The sequence below is a fragment of the Palaemon carinicauda genome, chromosome 21 (assembly GCF_036898095.1).
Source record: "Palaemon carinicauda isolate YSFRI2023 chromosome 21, ASM3689809v2, whole genome shotgun sequence".
Classification (NCBI taxonomy): domain Eukaryota; kingdom Metazoa; phylum Arthropoda; class Malacostraca; order Decapoda; family Palaemonidae; genus Palaemon; species Palaemon carinicauda.
Genome location: NC_090745.1, coordinates 37,076,275 through 37,102,733, shown reverse-complemented (window position 1 = coordinate 37,102,733; position 26,459 = coordinate 37,076,275). Strand labels below are relative to the sequence as shown.

Below are 26,459 nucleotides of genomic sequence, written 5' to 3'. Positions count from 1 at the left end.
ATGAAAACTAGAATTTGGAAGATTGAGTTTCTCATTTCTATGCTTACTGTCAAACACATCAGCCAAAAGGGTTACCTTTTCCTTTGGACAGTGATTGACAGAGCCATCTGGTTTAAGTGAAGGAGGAACTGTTAAGTCTACACCAAAGAGTACAAATTTAAGGCTAGCCCTGCATTAATCTTCCTGGGTTGTACCAGAAAGGGTTTCTTTATGGTTAAATTGTACTCCTTTTCAGTTGAGCAAGCTCTTAGCTGAGTACGTATAGTTACTCGGTCAAATCTGATCTGTTACCCTTCCAAAGATGATAGGCCTCCTGCTTCTCTAAATAAGCATGTCTGCAATCATCAATGAACCTGGGTTTATCTTTCATTTGGTATATTAACACACAATAATGGGTATGCCTGCCAATTATATTACCCAGATTCTCATTCAACAGAATAACAAGCTCATGATTTTATATAAGTGTGAGCAATTAAAATTCAAAAGATCGTTCAAAATGTCATTCCTGTTTGCTTGAGATTTTATAAATATCTTACATGAGTTTTTATTACTAAAGAAATTAAGGTATGATCAGACGTTCCAACTAGAGAACCAACTCTACTTGTTAAAACTCCAGGGGTCATTGTATACTAGGACCAAGCAGTTATCAGACTTATGAGTACTTCACTTATGTTTTACCATATATTTCCGTACACAAACGACCTTCAGATAAGACAAGGTTGAAAATTAGGGCAAATTTTAATGAATTTAGATCATATCTGCTGTATAAGATGACTGGTGAATTACAAAACCATCAGTGTATATAGTAGGCTGCCTTTTTACTGTATAATTAGAAATCCAAAATAAATAAAGATTTTATATCGTGCTTTTGCTAAACACACCACCTAAAACTGAAACCATTGCTTTGTTTACAGTCCTTCGCCAATCATAACTAGCAAACAAACGCATTTACACATCTGTGTATTGGTTAGCTTTTCCAGCAACAGATATCTTACCAAGTATTCATTATGTAATAATGATGTTATTAATGTTGTTTTACATATTTTATCCATATAAATTCAAAATAAATGAAAAGTGATTTTATATAATGTTTTCCTAAAATGCCACCTAAAATAGAAAACATTTTGTTTATGTTACATTGCCGATCATAATGAACAAACAGAACTCATTTATACATCCAAGTAATAACTAATGATACTAAGACCATTTAGTAAAGGTGATGTTATTACAAATAATTTACTTTCCAGATCCCTAAAAACTCCTTCACATCACATAAAACCATTTTGTTTGCAATGACAAATTACCTCTAATGACAGTATGATGTGACAGAAGATGGTGCGAGATTAGGGAAAGAGTGAGCATAATTTGAATCATTGGATTATTAATGAAAAATAAATATGCTTACCTAAATTTTATTACTACCGTTATTAACAATACCATTAATATTATCAAAAGATTAAAGAAAGATAAAAGGTTGCTGAGAACGTAACCACAACCAGATGTTTGCAATTTGTCAGCTGGCCTCTCATAGAAAACAGTTGATTTCATTGTTGTTATGGAATATTTCCTCAAATAGGCTATTTATCATGAACTTATGCCAATAATATGAAAAGTAAATATGGTTTGGTTACCTTTATTATCAGTTATGGTACCGAGGCCTACGCTATCCTACCAATAAACATCACTTGAATTCAAGTGAGGAAGCGAAAACAGTTAGAATATTGTGCCCGAGTGTACCCTCCAGCAAGAGAACTCTAATCCAAGACAGTGGAAGACCATGGTACAGAGGCTATGGAACGATTCAAGAATAGAGAAAAATGGTCTAATTTGGAGTGTCCTTCTAAAAGAGCTGCTTACCATAGCTAAAAAGTCTTTTCTACCGTTACCAAGTGGAAAGTAGCTACTGAATAATTATAGTATAGCAGTTAACCCCTTGTTATAAATGTATTTCTGATGACTACAGTAGCTCACATTAGTTTCTTGATACAATGGATTGTATTGGTTTTGTGAAATTTAGAACTCAAGGCCTGGCACTGGGGTAGAAGAAGCCTTCCAGTACCAAGGTGCAACTGGGGGGGGGGAGAGAGACCCCAAAGACATACACTAAGGTAAAAGAGGTTGAACAGCAAGATGCAGAAAGAAAAGTAAAGTAGAAGGGAAACTGTAAAGACCCTTTAATGTCTATTATGGTAGACCAAACAAGAACTTTTATGAAACATTCCTTGCTCTTTATAAAGTCATCATGATAGACTTTCAGGCATAGATAAAAAATATCTTTGATGTTTTAATACCATAAACTAGTAACAAACAGCCATCGTCTATGATAAAGTATAATGAAAATCCACTATAAAGGTTATATGCATCAAAATTACTTCTGTCTTGTGCATATATTAATATACATTATTTCCAATGGGTGTAAGTTTCCATTTATGTCATTTTCTTATGATTTTAAGTTCATTACCACTTATCTGTATCTTGCATATTCCATCTACAGCTATTCTAACTAATTACCTGTTCTTTTCCTCCCTTCTAAACACATGTTCAAACTATCTCATTCTTCGACATCTCTATTCACTAATCCCAGACCCTAGACACCAAATCTTTGAAATTTCCTCATTTGAAATATGAACTCCCAACTACATTCCCACGATGAATCTTAGCAGTGTAGTCAAACTTCTAAAATTCTCATCCAGTACCTTTGTCAGAGCCAAGCCTGTGCTACATAGAAATACAGGCCATACACATGCATCACAAATGTTTTCACTGCTTACTAAAAGGTTGCTACTAATCGACAAATTTCTCTTCATCTCATACAAGCTTATGGTCCTATTAATACAATGCCTACTTCAGAGTAAGGTGCCTTCCAAACCTAACAGAAGTGTTCTACTTCTGCTCAAAAGTTTAATATTCTGCCATAGGATTGTACTAATCCCTCTCTTCCTTTTTCTTTGTATTTCTGGCATTGAAAAACTCTTAACCCCTTCACTACCAAGTGCCAGACCCCACCTCAGTAGCTGCATATGAAATTTGTCACCATTGGATATATATGGGCACTTATTTTATAATAACCTATATTTCCCTGTTTAATTGAATTGCTTTACTGCTGATTACAGATTAAATTTTTCAAAAGTTTTCTTTTCTATTGTACTTTACTCTAAAAAACTTAAAAGCATGGCACTGTCATGTATTTTTTTCTTAGAAAAAAAAATCTTTCAATTCATTGTTTAGTGATTATAGACAATTTATTTTTCTTTCCCAGTACATGTAATTATGATTCTTTCACTCACATGAGTTTTTCTACATTTATGTGGATTAGTGATGCAAAGTACAATATTGATCAGTTTAATTCTTAGTTATTTGTATAAATCCACAGCAGGCATTTTTTAAACTGCTGTACTTATTTGTATACTGATGATGCAAGCCTGAGCATAAGGAGAATTAAATTCCTCTTTATACTGTAGTCTTATTGCTAAGAGGCCACTACTACACAGTAAACATGGAGAGGGAACGAGCACAGTCCAAAACTCATTTATATTTAATGAGCATAAATCACATACCAGGACTAACAGAAAACATGCCTCAACTACTCTGATGCCATAACAATCATTAAGCACAAACCAAGTATACTAAAAATGTTTGTAAATTAAATATAACAGCACAATTGTAAACTACAAGTACATCTTAATGCTCTTGAGATCCAAGAGGTAAGGTGAAGTTCTGGAAAGAAAATTTTTTTTATTGCTTTCAAGTAAGAACATTTTACACATTGTTAATATTAGCAATGTAACCAAAATGTAATGTTCATCAAAATAATAAATAAATTCCTAGAAGAATCGCAAGTGTCTCAGTTGGTGGTAGGGAGAGTAATGAGCAGAGTTGCGTCTCTAAGCTAGGTGTCAGGGGTTTAGGGACAGGTTAATGCCTCGTGTAAGGAATGTTGCCATTGGCTAAAGAGAGTGGTGTGATTATGCATGGTCTCAACAGCAGACTAAAGTAGCCCTTATACAACTAAAAGTAAAGGCTAGAATCCCAAAGTATTAGTAGATTGGCTGAAGAAAGAAGTGGGGCTAAAATCAAGGGAAGGAGATATTTTTAGTGAAATATCCATTACGTATGATATACAAGCATGTAATTTACTCATTGGTGGGATAAACAAATGATTTCTACTTACATGTGGTTTATATTTGAAAAAGACATTTCTGGTATGTCATGCATTCTTTTACCTGGCATGTTTTGACGTACAGTGTACGTCATACTAAAGGATGGGTTAAAGCAAGATTCTGTTTGGTGGATTCAGTGTCAAGATCAGGATTATATTAAAGATAAGAATACAAGAATGAATGTAACCTTGTCATAACTTTTAAATTATGGTATAAAAGATAGAGACTTCCTATTTATTAAGGATTTTCCGCTAATGATGCTACAGTATTTTGCAGTGTAAGAGAGATCAAGACCATACTTAAATGTTAAAAGTCAAATAAAAATTTAATATTGGCCATAACTTTTAAACCTTAGGAGATAGTCTATGCCTAGTCTATGCATTTGGCATATACAATATACTCCCCTTATGAAATAAGGTCTATTGTACTTTTAGTCTCTTCTAACCCTTAAATCCTCCATCTGTAACACATCGGAAATATTTCTTCTTGCCACAAAATTTTCAATAAAGACTTAGGTTGTTCACCATTATGTAGTAAATATCACTCCACATCAAAAGTATTACAACTTGCATCTGCCACTCTCTGTAATGTTTTCCAGTTGATTAGGTACATAAGCTTTTTCATATGATTTGTGAGTTGCCACCTTATTCACCGTTTCCTTCATTCCAATACCCCTAGATTATTTGCTTTGCATAAAAATTTTTGGTAGAGTGAATAAATAATGTACAGTATACTTGTATCACTGGTAATTTTTCGAGTGTTCCTTTCTTAACTTTGATTTTGGTTATAGATTGGGAATGTTAAAAATGAGATTAATTGCTGCATCCTTAATGAATATTCAGGATCTGCTATTTCCTTAATGTACTGTTTAACCAAAAATCTTGTGTATTTCAGTCTTGAGAGAAAAGACAAAAGTATTAATATTCATTGCTGTGTAACACCAAGTACAGGAAAGTATCAATAGTTATATAAAAGCAAACAGAAAACCAAAGGCTATTGTTACTATATAATTGGATCAGTCTCAACTTACTGTACTCTCCCTTACTATATAATTGAGTGTGTTGTTCAGTATTTGGTCTAGTTAATTGCAAGTTTTTTTGTCTTCAATTTAGGTACATTGTCAATTATATAAATGTAAATGCACCTCAACTGCATAAAGCATCTAGTTATAAAAAATCAAATAAAGTACAGCATACTGAAGTATATAACATAAGAGAGTAAATTGTGACTGATACTGTTATATTATAGCAATTAAATTATCAAGCCATTTTTCAATAATGGATTTCCTGTTTGATTTCATATAATTGTGGATGCTTTTATGAACTTCATTATATAACAATGAATATCATTACTTCTGTCTTTTTATCAAGGCCTGTTCTGTATTTAGTATTATATAACTGTGAATAAATACCTATGGCCCTAAGAAATCCTATGGCCTGCTCACAAATATCAAACCCAGGAATGGTTGGTCTGACTGGAGTCTTATTAATATAATGATAAAATAATGATTAATGAACTCGTACTAAGTTTAGTTTAACTTGTCATTAATTTCTTACTTTCAGATTCATCAAGGGACCAGATCCGGACATTTGGTGGGAAAAGGGTTATTATTCCTGTTGGTGCACCAGTTCCCCAGAAAGATTTTGAGTCTAGTGGGTTTTTACGGTCAGAGTATGTTGTTTACAAAGAGGGGCAAACACGAATACGTTATCTTATTAAATATTCATTTGATAAATCCCTTGCAAAATCGAAAAATCCAAAGTTTCATCCTAAATAAAGAATGAATAAATCTTATATAGGAAAGAGTAAGTCTTCTGTACGAAAGAATTCATTACTATAACATTTTTGTAAATGATGCATTTAGATAAAAGTGTATGGTTATGTTTTCACTGGTGATCATGGAGTTACCTAGGAGCATTACACATATAACAGTTTCATCAGAGGTTTCTGATATGTAAGCAGTAGTTATTAATATTTTGTGCACAATCATTCATGCATATAATGTATTCTCATGTGATAACTAATGGAGAAATCCATGTACAATAGTAGTTGTTAATCATATGCCTCATGAAAAATACAGTAGAAGTATTCTAATAGAAATTTCCTTAGGTAGCTAGACTGTCTTATTGGTTTAAGAAAAAAAAAACTTTGCAATTTTTTTATGTACTCTGATATTCCTTCTGTTTTTTTTTTTTTTATTAGTTTACTTAGATGAAATTGTCTATGTAAAATGGATGCTGTTTAATCATTTGTAGGATGTTAATCTTCAGCCTCCCTTTGTTGCATTACCTAATATAGTTCCCATATATGAATCATTTAATATAATTTATTTTACATTTTTATTCATTTTATAAATCTTCTTAATTAACTTGGAGTTATTGTCTTACTAATTTGATTCAGTCTAGGTTGTTTGAAGTTCCCACTTTAAAGAACAGTTCCTACCCATGGTAACTTTATTTTAACTCAAAATCAACAGTGATATACTTTTGATATTTAGGTAAAGTTTTTTTTCCAGTACTAATTTAAAACAGGTAACTTCTGAGACCTCACTGCCCCAAATATGCACATTTTGTCATACAGTATTCTGTTTAAATTGGGTTTATATAGACTTCATTTTTATTCTTAAGGTAATTACTTGTACGTACTATATATGTTTTGATCAGATTAGGCAGTTTTTCCAAGAACAATATTTTCACAAAAGTAGTTAATGAATTTTATGAAACTTTTAAGAGAGAAATTATGAACATGTTAATGGAGAGAAATTATGAAACATCAATTTAACAGACCTATTGTTAAAAATTTAAACTCATTTCTTCCAAATCAAGAATTTCATGTAATAATCTTCACCGGTACTAAATAATAATTTATCACCAGTAAGTGCCAAATTTGCTCCACTTTCAAATGCAAGTTTTGATATTTAGTACAGGTGTTCGTAAATGTGTAAAAATTAACTTTCTACATATCATTTATATTCAATTAAAAGTACTCTGTTATTTATTTCTAAGAACCTCCCCTGATGGTCATAATGCTTTTGTCTTTAGATGCTTCAAATGTCAACATTACTCAATACAATTAAGAAATTTCCTTTTTTTCTTTCTTCCAATATACTAATGCCTCCGGTAAAGCAATGAAATTTATGAGCATCTTTCAGCAATAGCATACTGAACATATCATATCGCTTATCATTCTAAAAGTCGACAGTGAAGCAAGAAAAAGTATGCTCTGCAGCTCTAGATGTCAGGTTTTGTCATTTTTTATAGTTATTCAAGGGGTTTTATGATGTTTTTTCTTGATTTGTTAGAAATCGCTGTCATAATACCTCAGGTTACAAAATTAATTCATTCCGGAGTGGCTTTCATGACATAATTTTTTCGTATAATGAGTTACGTTTTACATGTAACATGATTTTAAAATTTTCAGCGAATTTTATTTCGTATCCCGAGTAATTTTTATAATATTAGGCAATGAAATCTTTGTATGTTTCGTAAAATAAGCTTTTCATTTACAGAAACTTTCGTATCTAGAGGTTTCACTACTGTTATTTGTTTTTGGGTAATCATAATCCATATACTCTCTTTGCCACAAGCCAGGGACAATTTCTTTATTAATTGAGAGAATTTTGTAAGGAGTGCATACGCTTCACCGTTCCTCTCTAGGAATTATATTTCATGATCAGATTCCAGTTCAAAGCATAAACCTTGCATTTAGATCAGGTTAAATCCAGAAAAGACTAGGCTACTTGTTTCTTGATGGAAAAATGATGATAAGGCCACTCTAGCCTTTGACTTTGCTACAGTCTAATGTTTTGCTTTTGATAGTCATAATCTTATTAATAGTTTATCCTCATCAGCTTCTTTTGTGGAAGGTCAGAAGGCCATTAAGTTTTAGATTCAGGGTAATATTTCAGGCCTAACTTGCCCTGTTTCAAAACTATCCTAACTCGAGTGGTATCTAGTGGTTCTAGATCACTGTTCACTAAGGGTTTTATTGGTACATGGCGCATCCCAGATTCAAGATTCTTTCACACAGCCTTAAATTCTTTATTTACTTGAGAACTTTCTGGCAATACCTTTGCAGTCTTGCATTTTTAGGCATTCAAAGGACATTTAGAATTTTGAGGCAGAGGACTAAGATGGTAGCCTCGGTCCTTGTTGAAGTAAGTGCCTCTATGGAACCACTTATCCTTTATATGCTGAGATGGTCATGACTCTTGAAGATATCATATCTCTCCTCTCGAGGAAATGAGGGCCCTTTAAAAAAAAAAACTTCATTGTGTGGTTGTGTAGCATATCATCAAATTCACTTCAGCCCCAATACAGTGATACCTCGGTACTCGACCATAATCCGTTCGAGATCCGTGTTCGACCTCCGATTTGTTCGAGTACCGAATTTTTTTTCCCCATAAGAAATAATGGTATATATTCTATTCCGTTCCCAAGCACTCGAACAGGCCCAAAATATTAATAAAACGTGTACCTAAACAACAATAATTATCTAAATGTGTATGAAATTGGTCAGAAAATCCTATAAAACAATTTTAAACCATTTACTGTACTAAAATAAAACAATTTTAAACCATTTTCTGTACTGTAGTGAACATACCTTTGAGCAGCGGTTCGATGGCATACAGGGATGGATGTGGAGAGGATGGAAGGGGGAGGTTACTGCTTGGAAGGAGAGTCCCCTTCCATGATGTGGCGGGGTAGTTCTCCTTCAGGAGTTGTTTCTCTCTCCAATGAAAGGGTGGGCAGATCTATTTCAGGGGTTTCTTCTCTTCTTTGTCTCTTCTTTGGAGGAGAAACAGGCTTTGATGTAGCAGCTTTCTTTTCTTTTGTGAAAAACTGGTCTATTGTTAATTGTTTCTTCCTCCTCTGCAGTATTCTTCGAAAATGATACATGACACTATCATTAAACATATGCACTGCCCGGTTTGCTACTGCAATTTCTGGGTGGTATTTTTCAGCAAAAGCCTGCACATCTGCCCACTTGGAACAAATTTCATTGATGAGAGAACTTGGAACATCCTCCCTTACCTCATCCTCTTCTGAAGATTCCTGCTCCACAATCAGATCCTGCTGCTGTTGTTGTTGCAGGTGCAACAATTCCTCCACAGTCAACTCGGTAGAATGGCTTTCTACAAGCTCATCAATATCATCCTTGTCGACCTCAAGCCCCAAACTCCTGCCCATGACAACAATTTCCTCAACGACATCAGTGTCATCAGAAATTACAGGGGTAGCAGTGCTTGGACCCGCCTCTGGTTGGAAACCTTCAAACTCCCTCTCTGTGACACATGATGGCCACAGCTTACGCCAGGCAGAGTTCAATGTCCTATAGGTCACACCTCGCCAAGCTTGGTCAATCATGTTAACAGAGTTGAGGATGCTGAAGTGTTCCTTCCAGAATTCCTTTAGGGTCAACTTCGTGTCACTGGTCACTTCAAAACACTTTCTGAAAAGGGCCTTGGTATAGAGTTTTTTGAAGTTTGAAATGACCTGTTGGTCCATGGGCTGGAGTATGGGAGTAGTATTGGGGGGCAAGAATTTGATTTTGATAAAGCTGTATTCTTCTTTCAAGTCATCCTCGAGACCTGGAGGATGTGCAGGAGCATTGTCCATAACCAGAAGACATTTCATTGGCAAGCTCTTTTCAATGAGGTAAGCCTTAACCTGGGGGGCAAACACTTCGTTTATCCACTCAGTAAAGAATTGTCTTGTGACCCAAGATTTAGTGTTCGAGCGCCACATAACTGGTAGTGCACTTTTACAAATATTATTTCGTTTGAACACCCGGGGGTTGTCCGAGTGGTACACTAACAAGGGTTTGATCTTGCAATCGCCACTTGCATTTGCACACAGCAACAATGTTAGCCTATCTTTCATTGGCTTGTGACCTGGCATCTTCGTCTCGTCCTTGGTAATGTACGTATTGGCTGGCATTTTCTTCCAAAATAACCCAGTCTCATCACAATTAAAGACTTGTTGTGCGATCAAATTTTGTTCATTTATGTACCGATCGAATTCCCCCACGTATTTATCGGCTGCAATTTGATCCGAACTAGCTGCCTCCCCATGCCTAGTAACACGATGAATACCTGTTCTATTACGAAACTTTTCAAACCAACCCCTGCTCGCTTTAAATGTAAATGAATCACTTTCACTGGTACTCGGACTTTTCTTCACTAATTCTTCATAGATATGCAACGCTTTTTCACAAATGAACGCTTCACTAACACTTTCCCCGGCCAACTGTTTTTCTTTAATAAATATTAAAAGCAACTTTTCCATCTCCTCAATCACTTGTGGCCTTTGCTTAGTTACCGCCGTAACTCCCGTTGCAACATTCGCCTTCTTAATCATTTCTTTATGCTTTAAAAACGTAGAAATGGTCGACTTCGCCATTCCGTATTCTACCGCTAAATCGGACACTCGTACACCATTCTCATATTTCGCTATAATTTCCTTCTTCAACTCGATCGTTGTTCGCACTGTTTTCCTCTTCTCCTTCCCCTTAACACTCATTACTTTCTTGGGACTCATTATGAAAGCTAAAAAAGCAATTAAAAGCACTGAAAATCACTAAATCACAACGAATGCTGATCGCGCGTTGTCTGAGTGACGCTCTCGAGAGAACTGATGCTTCCCGAACAAGCGAGAGTGGCCGAGATGGCGCGATCATCACAAAGCCCATGCGGTCGTCACGTGTTCGGCTGGTCGAGTACCGAATTTTTGGTCGAGCACCGCAGCAAAAATTTCTCGAAAATTTTGGTCGAACTCCGAATTGTTCGAGTATAGAGTCGTTCGACTACCGAGGTATCACTGTATTTGTAAACAATTGAAAAATAATTTAGCAAGATCTTAAATTAGATTATTAAGAGATGATAATGAAGATTAAGTAATATTCCAGATAAATAATTTTCTTTTTTAAAAAAAAAGGTACTTCATGTACATACTGTACTTTGTTTTGGGTAAGATATATGAAATGTCAATCCAAATTCAAAGTAAGTTCTTGTTTGGTCTTAAAGCCTTCTATCCCATAACATGTGTCATTGTCAGACAAGTTTTGGATAACGATCATTTCCTTACCCTTGAACCCATCATCAAGGCTTTTACAGATTATTATTACAAATACCTTGATGATTTCTTTCAAGCCTTTTGACATGTATCAAAAGACATATATGATTACTTTCAAAGTTTTAACTTCAAATAATCTATTTAGCAATTTCTTTAATGTTGCCAGTTACTTAAATGAGGTAGAGTCTAGATTCAGTAGCTATAGTCAATTCATTTTAGTGACACAGATTTGCACCGACTCAGAGGGGTGCCCTTTTAGCTCGGAAAAGTTTCCTGATCGCTAATTGGTTGGACAAGATAATTCTAACCAATCAGATAGCAGGAAACTTTTCCGAGCTAAAAGGGCACCACAGCGAGTCAGTGCAAATGCGCTTCATTAAAAAAAAAATTGAGTATAGTTTGATATTTTTTATTAATCCTTGATAATATAGAAATAATGGTTAATATGAAATGCAATTCAGATCCTGGTCTCTAGTACATCTCTTGCAGTCAGGTATTCGTTTACTGACTAATGAAAAGTCAAATAAATGTTTATTCGAAACTAACAAGTACTTAGACTGTTGGTGCCGTTTCTAATATTTGTATTGTTTTTTTCATAGTTAGAGCACTGAAGAAATGGGAACAGTGAACACATGACAGTTCCCTTTAAAAAGAGAACATGGCAAAATCAAGATTAATATGAAAGTAATACCTATGTCCCTAATTGAGGATCAGTCACGTAGTATTAATTGAATCAAAGAAAAGTTTTCTCCATTTTATAAGGCAGGGATACTAAAAAATGTATCATCCCAATCTGTGGTTCCTGGCTGTAGTAAAAAAAAAAATGTTTCCAGATTTCTCTATCTCCCAGTCTTCACTTGCTCAAAGATCTACGTTAACTCGACAATACAGCAATGTATCTTATTTCCTAATCAAGTGAATGCAAAAGTTTGGTAACATATTTTATGTAATAGATATTAAACCTTGTGTCAAGGTGTTTACATATCATTTTTCCCTAAAGCATCTGGAGGTTAGAAACCAGTTATGGTTATCTCAATTATCAATATTTTGCAATTCTCAGATATTTTTTTTCTATGGAAATACTATACCCTTAATGTGTCTGAGAGCAATATAGAAAGGATATTGAATGTTTATATTTACCTAACAGATGCCTTTTTCCAACTTCCATTCCATTGAAATTTGAAGAATTCCTTCACTTTATCAATGATTTGAAGGTATACTTTTAAAAGTGTCATTTTTTGGGTCTTGGGGCAGCCCTCAAGTGTTCACCAGGTTGATGGGCCACACTTACATAGGCTAAGTATCCTGTGACAGACAATTCTGTTATACCTGTAAACTGGCTAATTTTGACATGCTTTAAAAAGGATGCAAATTCACAAAGTAGAGTTCCTCAGGTTTCTTCAGAGGTTGGAGTTTATGATCTTAAAAAGTATCTTCTTCTGCCAATTTGAATGATCTAATTATTTGAGGGTGTAAATAGAAGTTCCTTTTTAGTTTTTCCATCAGATAAGGGAATTCAATCTTCCCTTATATAATTAAAAATTAAAAGAATGAAGTCTTGTCAGTTCAGATATGGAGAGATTTTAACTGACCATGTCTGTTTTAGGGGAAATTCATTCCGATAAGTGCCTTACCACGAGACACTTTCAATTTCATCTCAATCTAAATTGGAACAAAATGTTCGAACTAGATACAATTTTGATACTGGTGATGAAGAAGTAGATTTAACTACTATAGTAAATAGTTGGGACACTGTCAATCTGTTTTTACAAGGAGTTTCCTAGGAGATTAATCCAAGACCCCTCTCTGTTTATTAATCCTTCCTAAGAAGGATGGGATAAAACTAAATATTTTATATCTCAGAGAAATGGATGTTACAGGGATAACAATAGGAACTTAAAAGTGATATTCAAGGTCCTTCAGGTTCAGGAAACACTTGTGGTAGAAAAGACCCAGGTATTATTCTCAGGCACCACGACAGCATTGACATACATCTGGAAACAAGGGGAGTCGAGATCCAATCCCTGTTCCAGATAGAAGGAAAAAATATTTTTGGAAAAATTTTGTGAGAAATGTCTTCTCCCTCTTCTCATAGAGGGGAAAGCAAAAAAAAAATTTTGTCTACCAACAGGGTCAACCCTCTACAGTCATGTTTGATTAATTTTATTTTGTTCACCGTGGGAGGAAATTGCCCTGTTTCAGGACTGGACAAACTTGGATCTTTACACTTTGCCACCTATGAACATCATTTGGCAAGTGATGGATACATTCAAAATGTTTGTAAACATCAAGATGGTGCATATAGTGACCCACAAAAGATGTGTTTACAGTTATGTGTGGCCTGTTATTGAAGTTTGAGGGGGTAGTTTTACAATAAATCTTATCAGATAAACAATTTTGTGTAATTCTCTAAATCCATATGAGCTACATTTTACTGAATGAGTCCTTGGAAGTAAATTACCTAAAATTCTTCTAGGATGGCTATCATAGGTTCCAAAAGAGTTTATTGAGGATATGTGAAAACAAAGGAAAGTTTATTTTGATTAGTATAAGACAGGGATTTTATCAGTTATTAGATCTAGTTATCATAGTATTTTTAACTTTTTACTCTTCCTTTTCTTTGGTCAAAAACTTTCAGTTTCAGCCAAGACGGTATAAAGTAAATATATGCTGATTTCTGTGTATGAATAATATTAGATTTGTCAGTACCAGGCATTTTAACGTGGTTTTAAAATGATCTTGGTAATCATAATTTTTTTTTTTTTCAGCCATATACTGTAATGTTAAAGCACTGAAATAGTTCACGTTTTAAGCCTTTGAAATACAGTACTTTTGCTTAAGATCTTGCAGTAAAATTTGTGTCTGTTTGTCAAATTGGTGAAATGCTAGGAAATTCTTTTAAGGTAGTCTTTGGTAACTGTAAGACGATTTCATCATGCCTGATTTCAGAGCTAAAATAAATTTGAGGCAAAGGTTTACATCATTTTTTACTTTTAATTCTTTACAAAATGAAGGGGGATGTTTATTTAAGGTATAGATTTTCCTTTACGGTAAGAGCTGTTCACTTTTATTTGAACGATTCCAAGGGTATTAGAAGTTGTCACTTATTCAGAGGATAGCGTTCCTTGACCGGTAAGAGACGTTCAACATTATTTGGATGAATCTACTAACATTAGAGGTAATGTGCTCAATTTTAGTTTTTTGTGGTTATTAGGATTATATGACCTCTGTCCAAGAAGTATAACGGTTTGGTCATGAAGCTTAAAGAAGAGTTTGATCCAAATCTAATGAAAGATTTTAAAAATAGGGTTCATGATATAAGAAGTACAACTATATCTAAAATCTTTGCTAAAATAATTTGTTTGGGAAGAATTTTAGCAACACTTCAATGGCATCCCAAATTATCTTAAGATGTCCTGGTTTATGTCATGATAATTGGGCTCTAGGACCAATAGTGACTGGTGGAAAATCTAAGTTTTGTAGAATTCCACTTTGGGGTTGTAGTCTGGTAACCTTAAGAATTTAATGTGTTGGTTTTAGAAAAATTTATTTGTAGCACAGTAATTAAGGCTGTTGTTATATAATTGAGTAAGCAGGGAATAAAAGAAATTCTTAAAGGGTTATGTGGTGTTAAGAGTACCCAAAAGCTTTGACTAAAGGTAAGTCAAGGAGGTTATTCAGTTGATTATTGGGAGTTAAACACCCTATGTCGTTCCTTCTCTGGCTACTCACCACCTTTAAAATGTGAGAGTCAGCAATATGAACATCAGTGGGGTTCATAGAAAGAACCATAATTTTGTTAATAAAATTTCTTATTGCTACACTCACCTGATATTCATATACATGCCTATTTTCCTGGAAACCCCAATGATTAGTGACATTAGAAGGATAGGGAGGTATTTCAACTTTGAGACTTTGAAGAAGCGATATGACATGTGTATCATATTACTATTGTTAAAGACAGGCATACGTGTAATTGAAGGAAATAAAACAGTAAACTTTTTAATTTTAAGGAGTAACGTTGGTATTCCAAGCTTCCAGAGATGAAACCAATATGAATATCAAGCAAGTATAGAAATAAAAACTTATTACTAAAATTCTATTTTCAAAGGTTATAATATTGATTGTTTTTCAGAGGTTATAATATTGATTGTTTTGCATTAAAAATTAAAAGCACAAACATCATCTTTGCTCAAGGAATTTCTACCATAAACAACTAAGAAATATAGATATTTCATGATGTGATAATTTGGGGTACTCTATTTTTCAGTGTTAATACAGTATATTGTAACTCCTGACTCATTTGTAAAGTCATCATTCATATAGTCAGATCCCAGGTGGTGTTCTATTTTATTCATGTTTATCATTAAAATTTTATCCGCTCTTCATAGGTTGAAGTGTCATTCTCATGCAACTTAGAGGAACATATGTGTTAAAATAGATGTATGCTGGTCGTGAATTTATCTACCTAATAATAATAAGAAGAATCTAAAGTTACTGACCTGTGTTCTGTATTTATATAAGCCCTCTACCAATTTCTGTCAGTTTGTGGCAAATGCCATTATGAACATTAAGAAATTTTACTAGCTTTTTCAGTGATCAAAAGTAAGCAAATAAACTAAAATCATTAGTGCCCTAATAACAGGTGGTTTATTCATAATAATAGACCACATTTTTTTAAACAATATAAATTTCTCATTTATATGTATTTAAAATAGTGCATTTATATTAAAGTTGTATGCAATTGTGGTAAGGACTATACAATATTCAGATGGTACTATACATAGATCTATTGAGAGGTTGCCTTATTACATCCTGCTCAGTTATTTTTAATCTTACCCCAGTATTTATTTTTCATTGAATAATACGATTTTTATCTTATACAGTATTTGTATTTTTTTATTATGATCCATGTGGTAGTATGCAATCCAGCACATGTAAGGTAAATTTGGCCGTTGAAGCATGCATGTCTTATGATTTTGATTTGTGGAACAGTACTGTACAGTATTTGTTTTAATTAATGGCTATATACTGTATGAGAACATGGCAACAACACTGATTACATAAAACAGTTTAACTAGAATTTATATTTTTTCCATTATTGTTATTTTTCAAAGAGATTTGGCCTTCATTGAATAAGAAATATTTTCAAGTTTTTTTATGGGGCTTCAACAAATCAAAATAATTTATTTTATTAATTTTACTTTTCATTTTGTTCGCATTTAATTTTTCCTTATCAATATTTTATTATAGTTATGTATGGTGTGTTCCACTAGTAAATTACGTCAGAATCTAATAATTTCATACTTAGCTAAACCTCTATAGCTCAGAATATAACTTTTCTGGATAACATAATGAATAAAGCTAAGAGTAAAGTGATCATATTTTAATTGCATAAAATGGTCTTCTAACTGTAAAATATGATTTACCATAATAAATATCCAATAAAATATATTCAAACCAGTGAAGAAAAAATGCAACTGTGTAAATAATCTAAATTATGGAAACTGGATGGCTTCAGTCTGCAGGAAGACAAAATTATCAACTGAACACTGATCATAAAAGCAGACTTTTCTGAAGTGATACATCATTAATAAAAGCTCAAACCAACAATTAGAATGATTTTGTAGTTATTTATGTTGTTCTATATGATATTACTTTTAATTGCTTTTTGTTACAACACAGCATATTTCAAGCGAGTATGTTGAAATTAAATAATAATATGAGTATATGTTATAATAAAGTATTTAATAAGTACCAAAATCAAAAACACCTCATTTAGAATAGTGCCAAAATAATTCAAATACTGTACCTTTATACTGTATATCAAAAGCACAAAATATTTTGGAAACCAATTTGAACAGCAAGTACAAAGGAAAAATCCAAATTAAAGATTGTTGAGGTAGATCGAGCTCATGAAACCTTTCTGGAAGTCTTAGAAATTTTTCAGCATGAAAATTCTACTAAACATTTACCAAACTATGAAGCCAGTGTGGATTACTGAAATCATGTTGTATACCTGCTCATGAAGGTGTTGGAGACAGTGCTGACAAAATATCCCAAGCTACATACTATACACTGATGAGATTGGCCATAACTATTCTTTTGTATTATTTATTCAGCGTCATTGAGATACATTATTTTTTAATGAATAGCAAAGCCTATACAATTATGAATCTAGTATTGTAGTAACACAAAAGAGGTAAGCATTCTGATTACAGAAGTCACATAAAAGTACTATGCATCTTTTTAGAATGAATAATTGTCATTATTAATTGATAGTTTAATTAGTGAAAACCTAGCTAAAGAATTTTTGATTACTCAAACCACTGACAACTCACAAATGAGAAATCATATCTGATAATTTACAAATTTTTTGAAACTGCACAACTGGTTGAATAAAATGTTAATTCTGTCAAAAGTTTATTTTGGAAATTACTGTTCAAAGCCTACCGAGAGGATTCTCATAAAAGGGGATGGAAGATGAACTGAATTTCCAACTGTCGGGTACCGAGACTTAGGATATATTTCATGGATCTACAAATTAAAATTAACTTATGTCCATTCTTATTTTTTTTAATAAAAAGCACCTCAGTTATAAAATGGTTTTAGTACTGAATATTTCAATTGTTGTATATTATTCATTAGTCAGTATATTTTGTCACATCAAATATAATGGGTTACAGTGAGGCCAGAAAATCATTCATAGGAACAGTTATATTTGATTTAGTAAAGGTAGATGAGGACTTTGTAGGACTGCCATGTTTCTCATTTCCTTCAATACCTATGTGAGAAAAATCCAAACATTTCAATATTTATGCCACTTATCTAAGGAAATATTTACAATATTTTATTAACAAGAAGACACTTTAATTGAAGATATTTTGAGCTAAGAGCTGCAATGGCACTTTGTATGTCACTACAGTTTGATAAATTTTGTAGTGTACTTTTCATAACCTTCATATCAGAATATATTACTTGCAATTTTGTCTAGGAAATTTAGGAATAGAGATATTGTTAAGTAATGAGAATTGTTTTATTATAGAATATCATCCAAAATGCAAATGAGAAGATTTTGGCATGTCAGTATAAATTATAGTGTGACCCATTACACCTTATATTACAAATCCATTTAGCTAACCAACCCAGCCTTATAATAGCTAGGTGGCTATAATCTTGCTCAATTTAATATTATAAAAATTAACTCATAAAATCTGCATCTCGGTAAATACAGATTTCAGTGATGCTATATGAGCTGGTCAGATATAACTTGGGCTGTTTGGTCAAATACATCTTTTGCTATACTGTCTAACATGAGAAATGATCCAACATATTTTCATATCTACACTGGTTTTGCATAATTTGCGAAATGAATAATTAATTTGTAGTACAAAAGAAATTTTCAAATTTTACAATTAGATGACTCCTATTAGTTATTTTACCCTTTAAATATTTTGTTTATATGGTAAAGATTGAGCTACAGTGAAAACAGCAGCTTTAGGATTATTATTGATGAAGAGAGCTGTAGTGAAACCACTAGCTTAATGAGAAGTGTATTTTTCAAAAATATATTTAATTTCACTGAAGAATAAAATTTAGTAGCATACGTTTAAATTATTGGGTGCCAACTCTTTGCTTAATACTGTATTATCATGTGTGTGATGTTTACAGTGTTTAGTAGGGTATAAGTATGCCTAATATTTGAGGAATCGTGCAGGTACTGGAGGAAATCTATTACATGCAGTATTTAAATTTGTGTATTTTTAATTACTTGGCTCTGATTTGATATGGGAGAGACATATAAACATTTAACCTCTTTAAGGATAAAAGCTAACATGAAAATACATGATTATGCTGGGAATGGCAGATAATTATTTAAGGAAACGTCACTGGTCGAGTAACTATGTAGTAATTGGCAAGTTAATGTTTTATATCTTCATTGCTATTTACATAGGAACAAGATCATGATGTAGAGATCAGGGTTTTTCAAAGCTGGCAACTTGTAAAGATATATTTAGAAAAGTTTGAAATTTTTAAATCAAGGTTCATCCATGTGCAATATTTGACTTTCATTAAATTGCTGATAAAATAGTTGCATTAGAATCAATTAATCAGCAGCCTAAGTTTTTTTTAGATTGCATATATTTGCATGCAGCTTTTTATGTATGCTATCTATGTATATTAAATCTTTACCAAATACTGTAGCTTACATAATGTCTATATATTTAGTTCAATATTATGATTTTGTCTGTAAAATATTTAGACAACAAGCCTTGGTTTTCTGAAAAGAGAACTAAAACCATACTTAAAGCCCATGAGTACATTCCCATTATAGCAATAGCAATGTTAAGAATGTAGTGGGTGTGATGTAATTCTAGGTGTATAAAGCATAGTATGTCATCAGCATAAATATTTTTAACAGGCAAAATTGTTTATTAGTAATACTAATTGCTAAATGATGTAAAACTAAGGAAATCATCTTTGTAGACATAGTTTTGTAATGTGCGTATTTAACATCATTTGTGTTCTGGGGAAGTGCAATTTGTTTGGAAATTTGAATGAATAATTACAAATAATGAGGATTTAATATTGTATAAACTATTTTCAAAACCAAGTACTGCAGTACTAAATGATTTTTATTATTTTAGCAAATAATTAAACTGTACATGTAGTAATTAGTTTACATTGAAATCCTTGCAAGAGATTCTAATTTAAACATGCAGTAACATTTTATAACCCAAACTTTATTTGAGTCAAGTTAAGATTTATACATGGACAAACCCATTTCGTAAATAAATTCAAGTGCTATATTAATATTTAAACAAAGTTAATTGTTCCACACAAATTACAGATCATATGAAAATATTCAAGTCAAAAGAAGCCCAAAATTCCTTCCCTCTAACTTGGTAAGAAACCTTGTAAGAAAATGAAAATCAAAAGATTTTAATCAAAGACTAGGCCTCAAAAGTTTCATAAATAATTACACGTCATTGATGAAATTTAATAAAATTAATATAGGCAGATTTTGTTGAATTAGGACTTAATAGTACTAAGGTGATCAAAGCCAATTTTGGATCTTAGCACTGATCAACACAAAAAGAATGACTCTATGTAGATGTATTCTGTGTTAGACAAGTAGTATACTCACCTGTGTAATACATGGTTACTTGATGTCTACCCTTCCTTAATCAGTCCCTGTATGGAAATAATAGATTATACCATTATTAACTCAAAACTTTTTTCTACATTCTTAATTAAATTATTTAGAAGTAACTATACTCCACGTCATATGAAATTATGAATACAGTATATATAAAAAATCTAGACAAAGTATTATCAACATTCATTATTAGATTCCATTCTTGAAGAGGAAACTACTATGACATTAAGAAAACAGTTGTGTACCTTCCCCTTGAAAAATAAAATAAAAATCAGATAACCTACAAAGTTTTTTTTTTATTTGGTTGTTTCTGATAATATTATGAAACAAATTAAGCCTATTCTTGGATCTAAACTGTCTTAGAAAAAGTACAGCATATCAAAGTAATTTTTTTTTTATCTTTAAATACGTTACAATAGTCTGACTCATAGGTACTTGACCAAGAGCCAATTAATAGCCCATATGAACAATTCCCACAGTTTTTTTTTATTTCAACCAACAGTAAATGTCAAGTCTTAGAATCAAATCCAGTGATGTTTTTTTCTGGAATCCTTCATTATTAGCCAATAATTTTTTAAGGGCAGAATTTATTCCAAGGTTATATGTTCTATCTTTAATAAAAAAGTAATTGAGCCAACATATTAAAGCCAAAAATTTTACTCTGTAGTCAGGTTAAACTATCTAGTAATTATTATAGTCTAATGTCAATAAAATTATATCTTTGTATATTTATTGTGGACTGTATTACTTTGACCATGGTTCAGATTCAGAAACCATAGTGCCATTAATTAAAATATTGCAATAAAATTTAAATGATATTTGTTCAGTGTTTTTATCATGTTTTATGGAAATTTTCATTAAGTAAGCTAATACGGCATACTGGAAACAAGATATGCTATGTTTGAAAGGAAAAATATATAATGACAAAAGCTAAACCAAAAATAATAATCCCACATATATTATTAAGTTGGATTTTTTATGCACTATGTTTATGCAATTATACTTTGAGTATAACAGCACATGTATGCAACTCCAAAAAAAGAAAAATGAGCTTAATTGGCACTAGTACTTTTATCTTACTGGCACTCATGAGATTCACAATGAAATAAAAACATATTTTTATATAAAACATGGATTCCTTTAGTACTGATCTCAGAAAAGTCACATTTAGGAAAAGAGGATGATAAAGAATCAATGGAAAAAAAACAGGTTATGTTCATGTTTTGGCTTTTTTTCAGGTATTTCACATTGTTTCCAGGATATTGCTCTGGGTCAAGTTATTATTATGGATCACTGTGTCATCCTTTAACCACTTGATTTTGTGACCCAATTTAAGTCAATGAATAGCCAAGACATTTTTTGTGTATCCTTTTGTAACTTTTTTTTTTGCTGTTTGATTATTATAAATATGCCTTTAGATGATTGTGTATTACATTATTATAGTTTAGTGGGCTATTTTTATTTATTTATTATTATTATAGGTAAACAGTGACCTTATATTGCCTTTTTAATGGGATGTAATTAAAATTGTTTTCATGAAAAGGTAGACAGCATATGTTTACTCATTTTTATCTAACAACATTATAGAAGGTTTTCTTGGATTTATAAAATTTTCTAAAAGAAGATATTTAGGATAGTAAATTGTTGATAATTTATACTATTTTAGTAAACTCTTCTTCTATATACTCTGGGCTAGACATTCTCTAAGCCTTAAGGTGCATTATATGAAAATTCCAATGATTGTTTTTCTAGAATGGCCTGAATAGAATTATACATAAGATTATTTATTAGCAGATTTCAATGTCATCAAGCATTTCAACAGGAGTATGAATCATTTTGAAGGGACAAAAAATATTGAATGAATTTATTGACCTATATCAGATTATCGTTACCAACAAAAGAGGTGGTGTAATAAAAATGGCAGAGGATTTCTATACAATGCTATTCAATGGTGATTTATGTAATAACTTTGCCAATAGAAATAATGAAAAAATCTGAGCCTGTATCAAATGTATCAGTAGGAGAAGTAAAGAAAACTTTAAAAGGCACGAAAAGAGGCAAAGCAGCAAAAGAAGATGCCCTAACAATTGATTTAATGATAAATGGAGGACATTTCAAAATAGTAAAGATCGCTGAACATTACACAAAATGTCTGTTTGACTGCTCTATACCTACAGCTTGGTAAAACTTTATCATCATACTAATTCACAAAAAGAGAGACATAAAAGACCTAAAAAACTGCCACCCAGCAACTTTGCTCCGTGTAATATATAAAATATTTACAAAGATCATAGGCCGAATAGAAAGACAGGTAGACTTTAATGAATCGAGAGAGCAGGCAGGCTTTAGAAACGGTTATTCGACAACTGACCATATCCTTGTAGTTAACCAGCTAATGGAAAACCAAGGTATGGCATTTATAGACTATGAGAAAGCTTTTAATTAAGTAAAAAACTTCAGCAGTAATGAAAGCCCTACAAAGACAAGGAATGGATGAATCTTATGCTAAAACAATTGAAAATATTTAAACGGGAAGTACAGCAATCCTAAAACTACATAAAGCTAATGAGAAAATTCCAATTGAGAAAGGAGTTAGATAGGGAGACTCAATCTATCCTAAATTATTCACAGCATGCCTAGAAGTTTTTAAGAATTTAGATTGGGAAAATGTACATATTAACATTAATGGGGAATACCTTAATAACAAGATTTGCAGATGACATAGTTTCATTTAGTGAATCATAGTAGGAATTGCTAAAGATGATGGAAGATTTGAACAGAGAAAGCAGATATGTAGGACTGAAAATTAATTGAGTAAACTTAAGATAATGTTCAATGAAAATTCAGAAAGACAAATAAATTTTATTATCAAACCTCTAGAGATTATTAATAAATCTGCATACTTAGGACAGACAGGAGGTGTTTCCCCAGGTCATGAGACCAAAATTAAAAGGATAAGCATGAGATGGAGAGCTTTTGGTAAACAAAATTAGATTATAAAAAATAATATGCCACTTTTTCTAAAAAGAAAATTATTTAATCAGGTGGTCCTGCCAGTATAAACTTGTGCATTAGAAACTTGGAGCCTTACTAAAACCTTAAAACACTAGTAGCTAGGAGCAACTCAAAGAGCTATGAAAAGAATAATGAGGGAAAAAAAAAAAAAAAGAGAGTAGCATGGATATGAGAGCAAACTAAGGTAGGGGATATTTTGACATGTAAGATACAGAAATTGACAGTGCCTGGGCATATAATGAGAATAACAGATAATAGATGGACATTAAGATTAACAGAACAGGTCCCTAGAAATTGCAAGAGAAGCAGTAGAAGGAAAAGAAGACGATGGATTGATAACTCAAGAAAATATGCATGTATGAACTGGCATAAAAAAAATCATAAACAGATGTGCTGGGAGGACATGTCTGGGGCCTTTGTCCTGTAGTGGACTAGTCATAGCTGATTATATATATATATATATATATATATATATATATATATATATATATATATATATATATATATATATATATGTGTGTGTGTGTGTGTGTGTTTAATAAAAATCCAAAATTGGGTATTTTAACCCAATGAGACCTATCATTAGTACAACAGGATCTGTTAAATATAAATCATTAACATATCTAGAGGGGCATTACTTTCTGACATTTTAGCTCTATTTCATCTTTATATATCAAATTCAGTTTATCTTTGTTTTAAATTAGGAAATACTATATTAACATAGTAGCAAACCAGGCTAATAATCTGCTTTATGTTAACTCTCTATTATCCAAAGTTCCTGTTGATGAATAATTGGATTTCTTAGGTATGTCTTAAATTCTTATGAGTTACCATTGTCAACCAGGTTTATTATAGATCATAACTGTTAAAGTATAAAAAAAGAGAAAATTTAGTTTGCATGGAAAATTCAATGAACAAATGTTAAGTATGATTATTGGTAGAAAATCTGTTATCCCAATTTTATTTTAAATATGCATAGGATTTTTTTTTTTTACACAAAGCTTATCTTTCGAGTTTATTCAACTCAAATTGGTTTGTATTGGTAAGTGGATAATGTTGTAGGAATTCTAAAAGAAAATTTTTACTTTCAGCATTTACTTGCCGTCATCAATTCATTGGTACTGTCCATAAAATATACAATTTACAAGATATTTTGATTGTTACACAATCAAACTAATTTTATTTTCGTATATTAAAATAGTCCACAAACAACTTATTTTATGTAGATTTCTGTTTAGAACATTCTAAAAATGTAAAATCATCAGTATTTTCCTTTATGTATCTAAGGGTTCTGATCATATCTACCTCTAGTTTATAGATGATTTGCTCTAAAACAGTTGAAATTGCCAAGATGCAATCCTAAATAAGTTGTTAGAAAGGTATATGAATAAAGCCAAGAAAACATTCAATTGTGTTAAGTCAGGGAAAAAATAGCCAATAAATAACATGTCTGTCTACCTTTTCATAAATGTTAATTGAATATTGTCCCTTTTTTCAAATTGATATAAGAGTAGTCCTTAAATATAAAAGCACACATAAAATATTTCAATTAAAATAGGCTAAAATTATTATACTGTAATACCGTAAATCCCTTACACATGAATGAGACGCATTTCCAGATTGGGTTTATGAGTCTAAAAGTTCTCAAGTCCAACAGGATTAGCTTGTGCCTCCATCTCATAACCCCCAAACTGCTAATTTTAATTGTTTTCAGTCATCTGGTTTTTCCAACACTGTTGAACTATCTTACATATGTGTCAACAATTACTACATCTATTTCTGCATAATAAAAATACTTTTTAAATTGGTTAAAACATTCTTTATTGATTGCCAGCACAGATTCTATTCTCTGCAATTTCATAAGTCAAATGGTCTTATCTTTGAGATTTACTGCACAGAAAACAATATCCCATGTTCAGAATGTAATTTACCTTATTTAGACCAAACATGTCAAGCCATATGTAAAAGCACTAAACTGCATAAAAATCAAAACTCCAAAGGGTTTACAAGTATTGCTAGAGACTGGCATTATTCATGCCAACACAGTAATCAGTGATAATAAAATTAAACAGAGTACTGTAGTATCCTTGAGGCATATAAGGGACAAATTTGAATATGGTTTGTTTTCAAGATATCCTTATTATCCTCTTTTCTCTATTCCAACTTATTTGGGACCATCAAGAAGTTGACCTTAGGATCCCTTGAACTGAAATTAAAACATTTTTATCATTGAAGTCTAGCGACCTGAATATAAGAGTGCTAGCTCAAATAAAGTTTTTTCTTAGTTTTACTTACATGATTTGATAAAATACTGGCTTCAATCAAGTTTTTCGTTTTTCTTTTGTGACTTTATACATAGCTTATGCTCATCATGTGCTACCTATTATGATTTTCCCCTTATACGTATATATATATATATATATATATATATATATATATATATATATATATATATATATATATATATATTCATATATATATATATATATATATATATATATATATATATATATATATATTCATATATATATATATATATATATATATATATATATATATATATTCATATATATATATATATGTGTGTGTGTGTATATATATATACACACACAGTAAAACCTCCATATCTGCAGTCATTACGTTTAGTCATCATGGTGACAGAATTTTGCACATAATAAGCGATATAAACTCTTAAGTATTTTTTCTACTTATATATATTCTTTATAAACATAAATGTACTTTAAATGTAAAATATACTGCATCACTGAATTTAGTGTACTGTAGTAATAATGTAATACAGTATCTCCTTTTGTATGTATATATAAGCCTATTAATATGCTTTACTGGAATGAACTTCCAAATACAGAAATTACAAGAACTGTATACTATACATTACTGTAGTGATAACATGATGCTGTCCTGTATTATAATAACAATAATGATAGTAATAGTAAAACAGTATTGGAAAAACATACACTCAAATATTTCATGACCAATATTTGCTATTTGGCACTTATGTTATATAACTCATATTATAAAGATATTACTAAT

At 31.8% G+C, this 26,459-nt stretch overlaps 1 protein-coding gene across 1 annotated transcript in view; it reads left to right on the top strand.

Annotated features, from left to right (window-relative positions):
- The window catches only part of LOC137615270 (protein mono-ADP-ribosyltransferase PARP3-like), a 352,885-nt gene extending 345,643 nt beyond the window's left edge, over positions 1–7,242 (top strand). The window contains exon 13 of the mRNA XM_068344998.1: positions 5,723–7,242. Within this exon, the coding sequence (XP_068201099.1) occupies positions 5,723–5,937 (215 nt within the window). The 3' untranslated portion in view covers positions 5,938–7,242. The remainder of the gene's footprint in view (positions 1–5,722) is intronic.
- Positions 7,243–26,459: the final 19,217 nt, after the last annotated feature.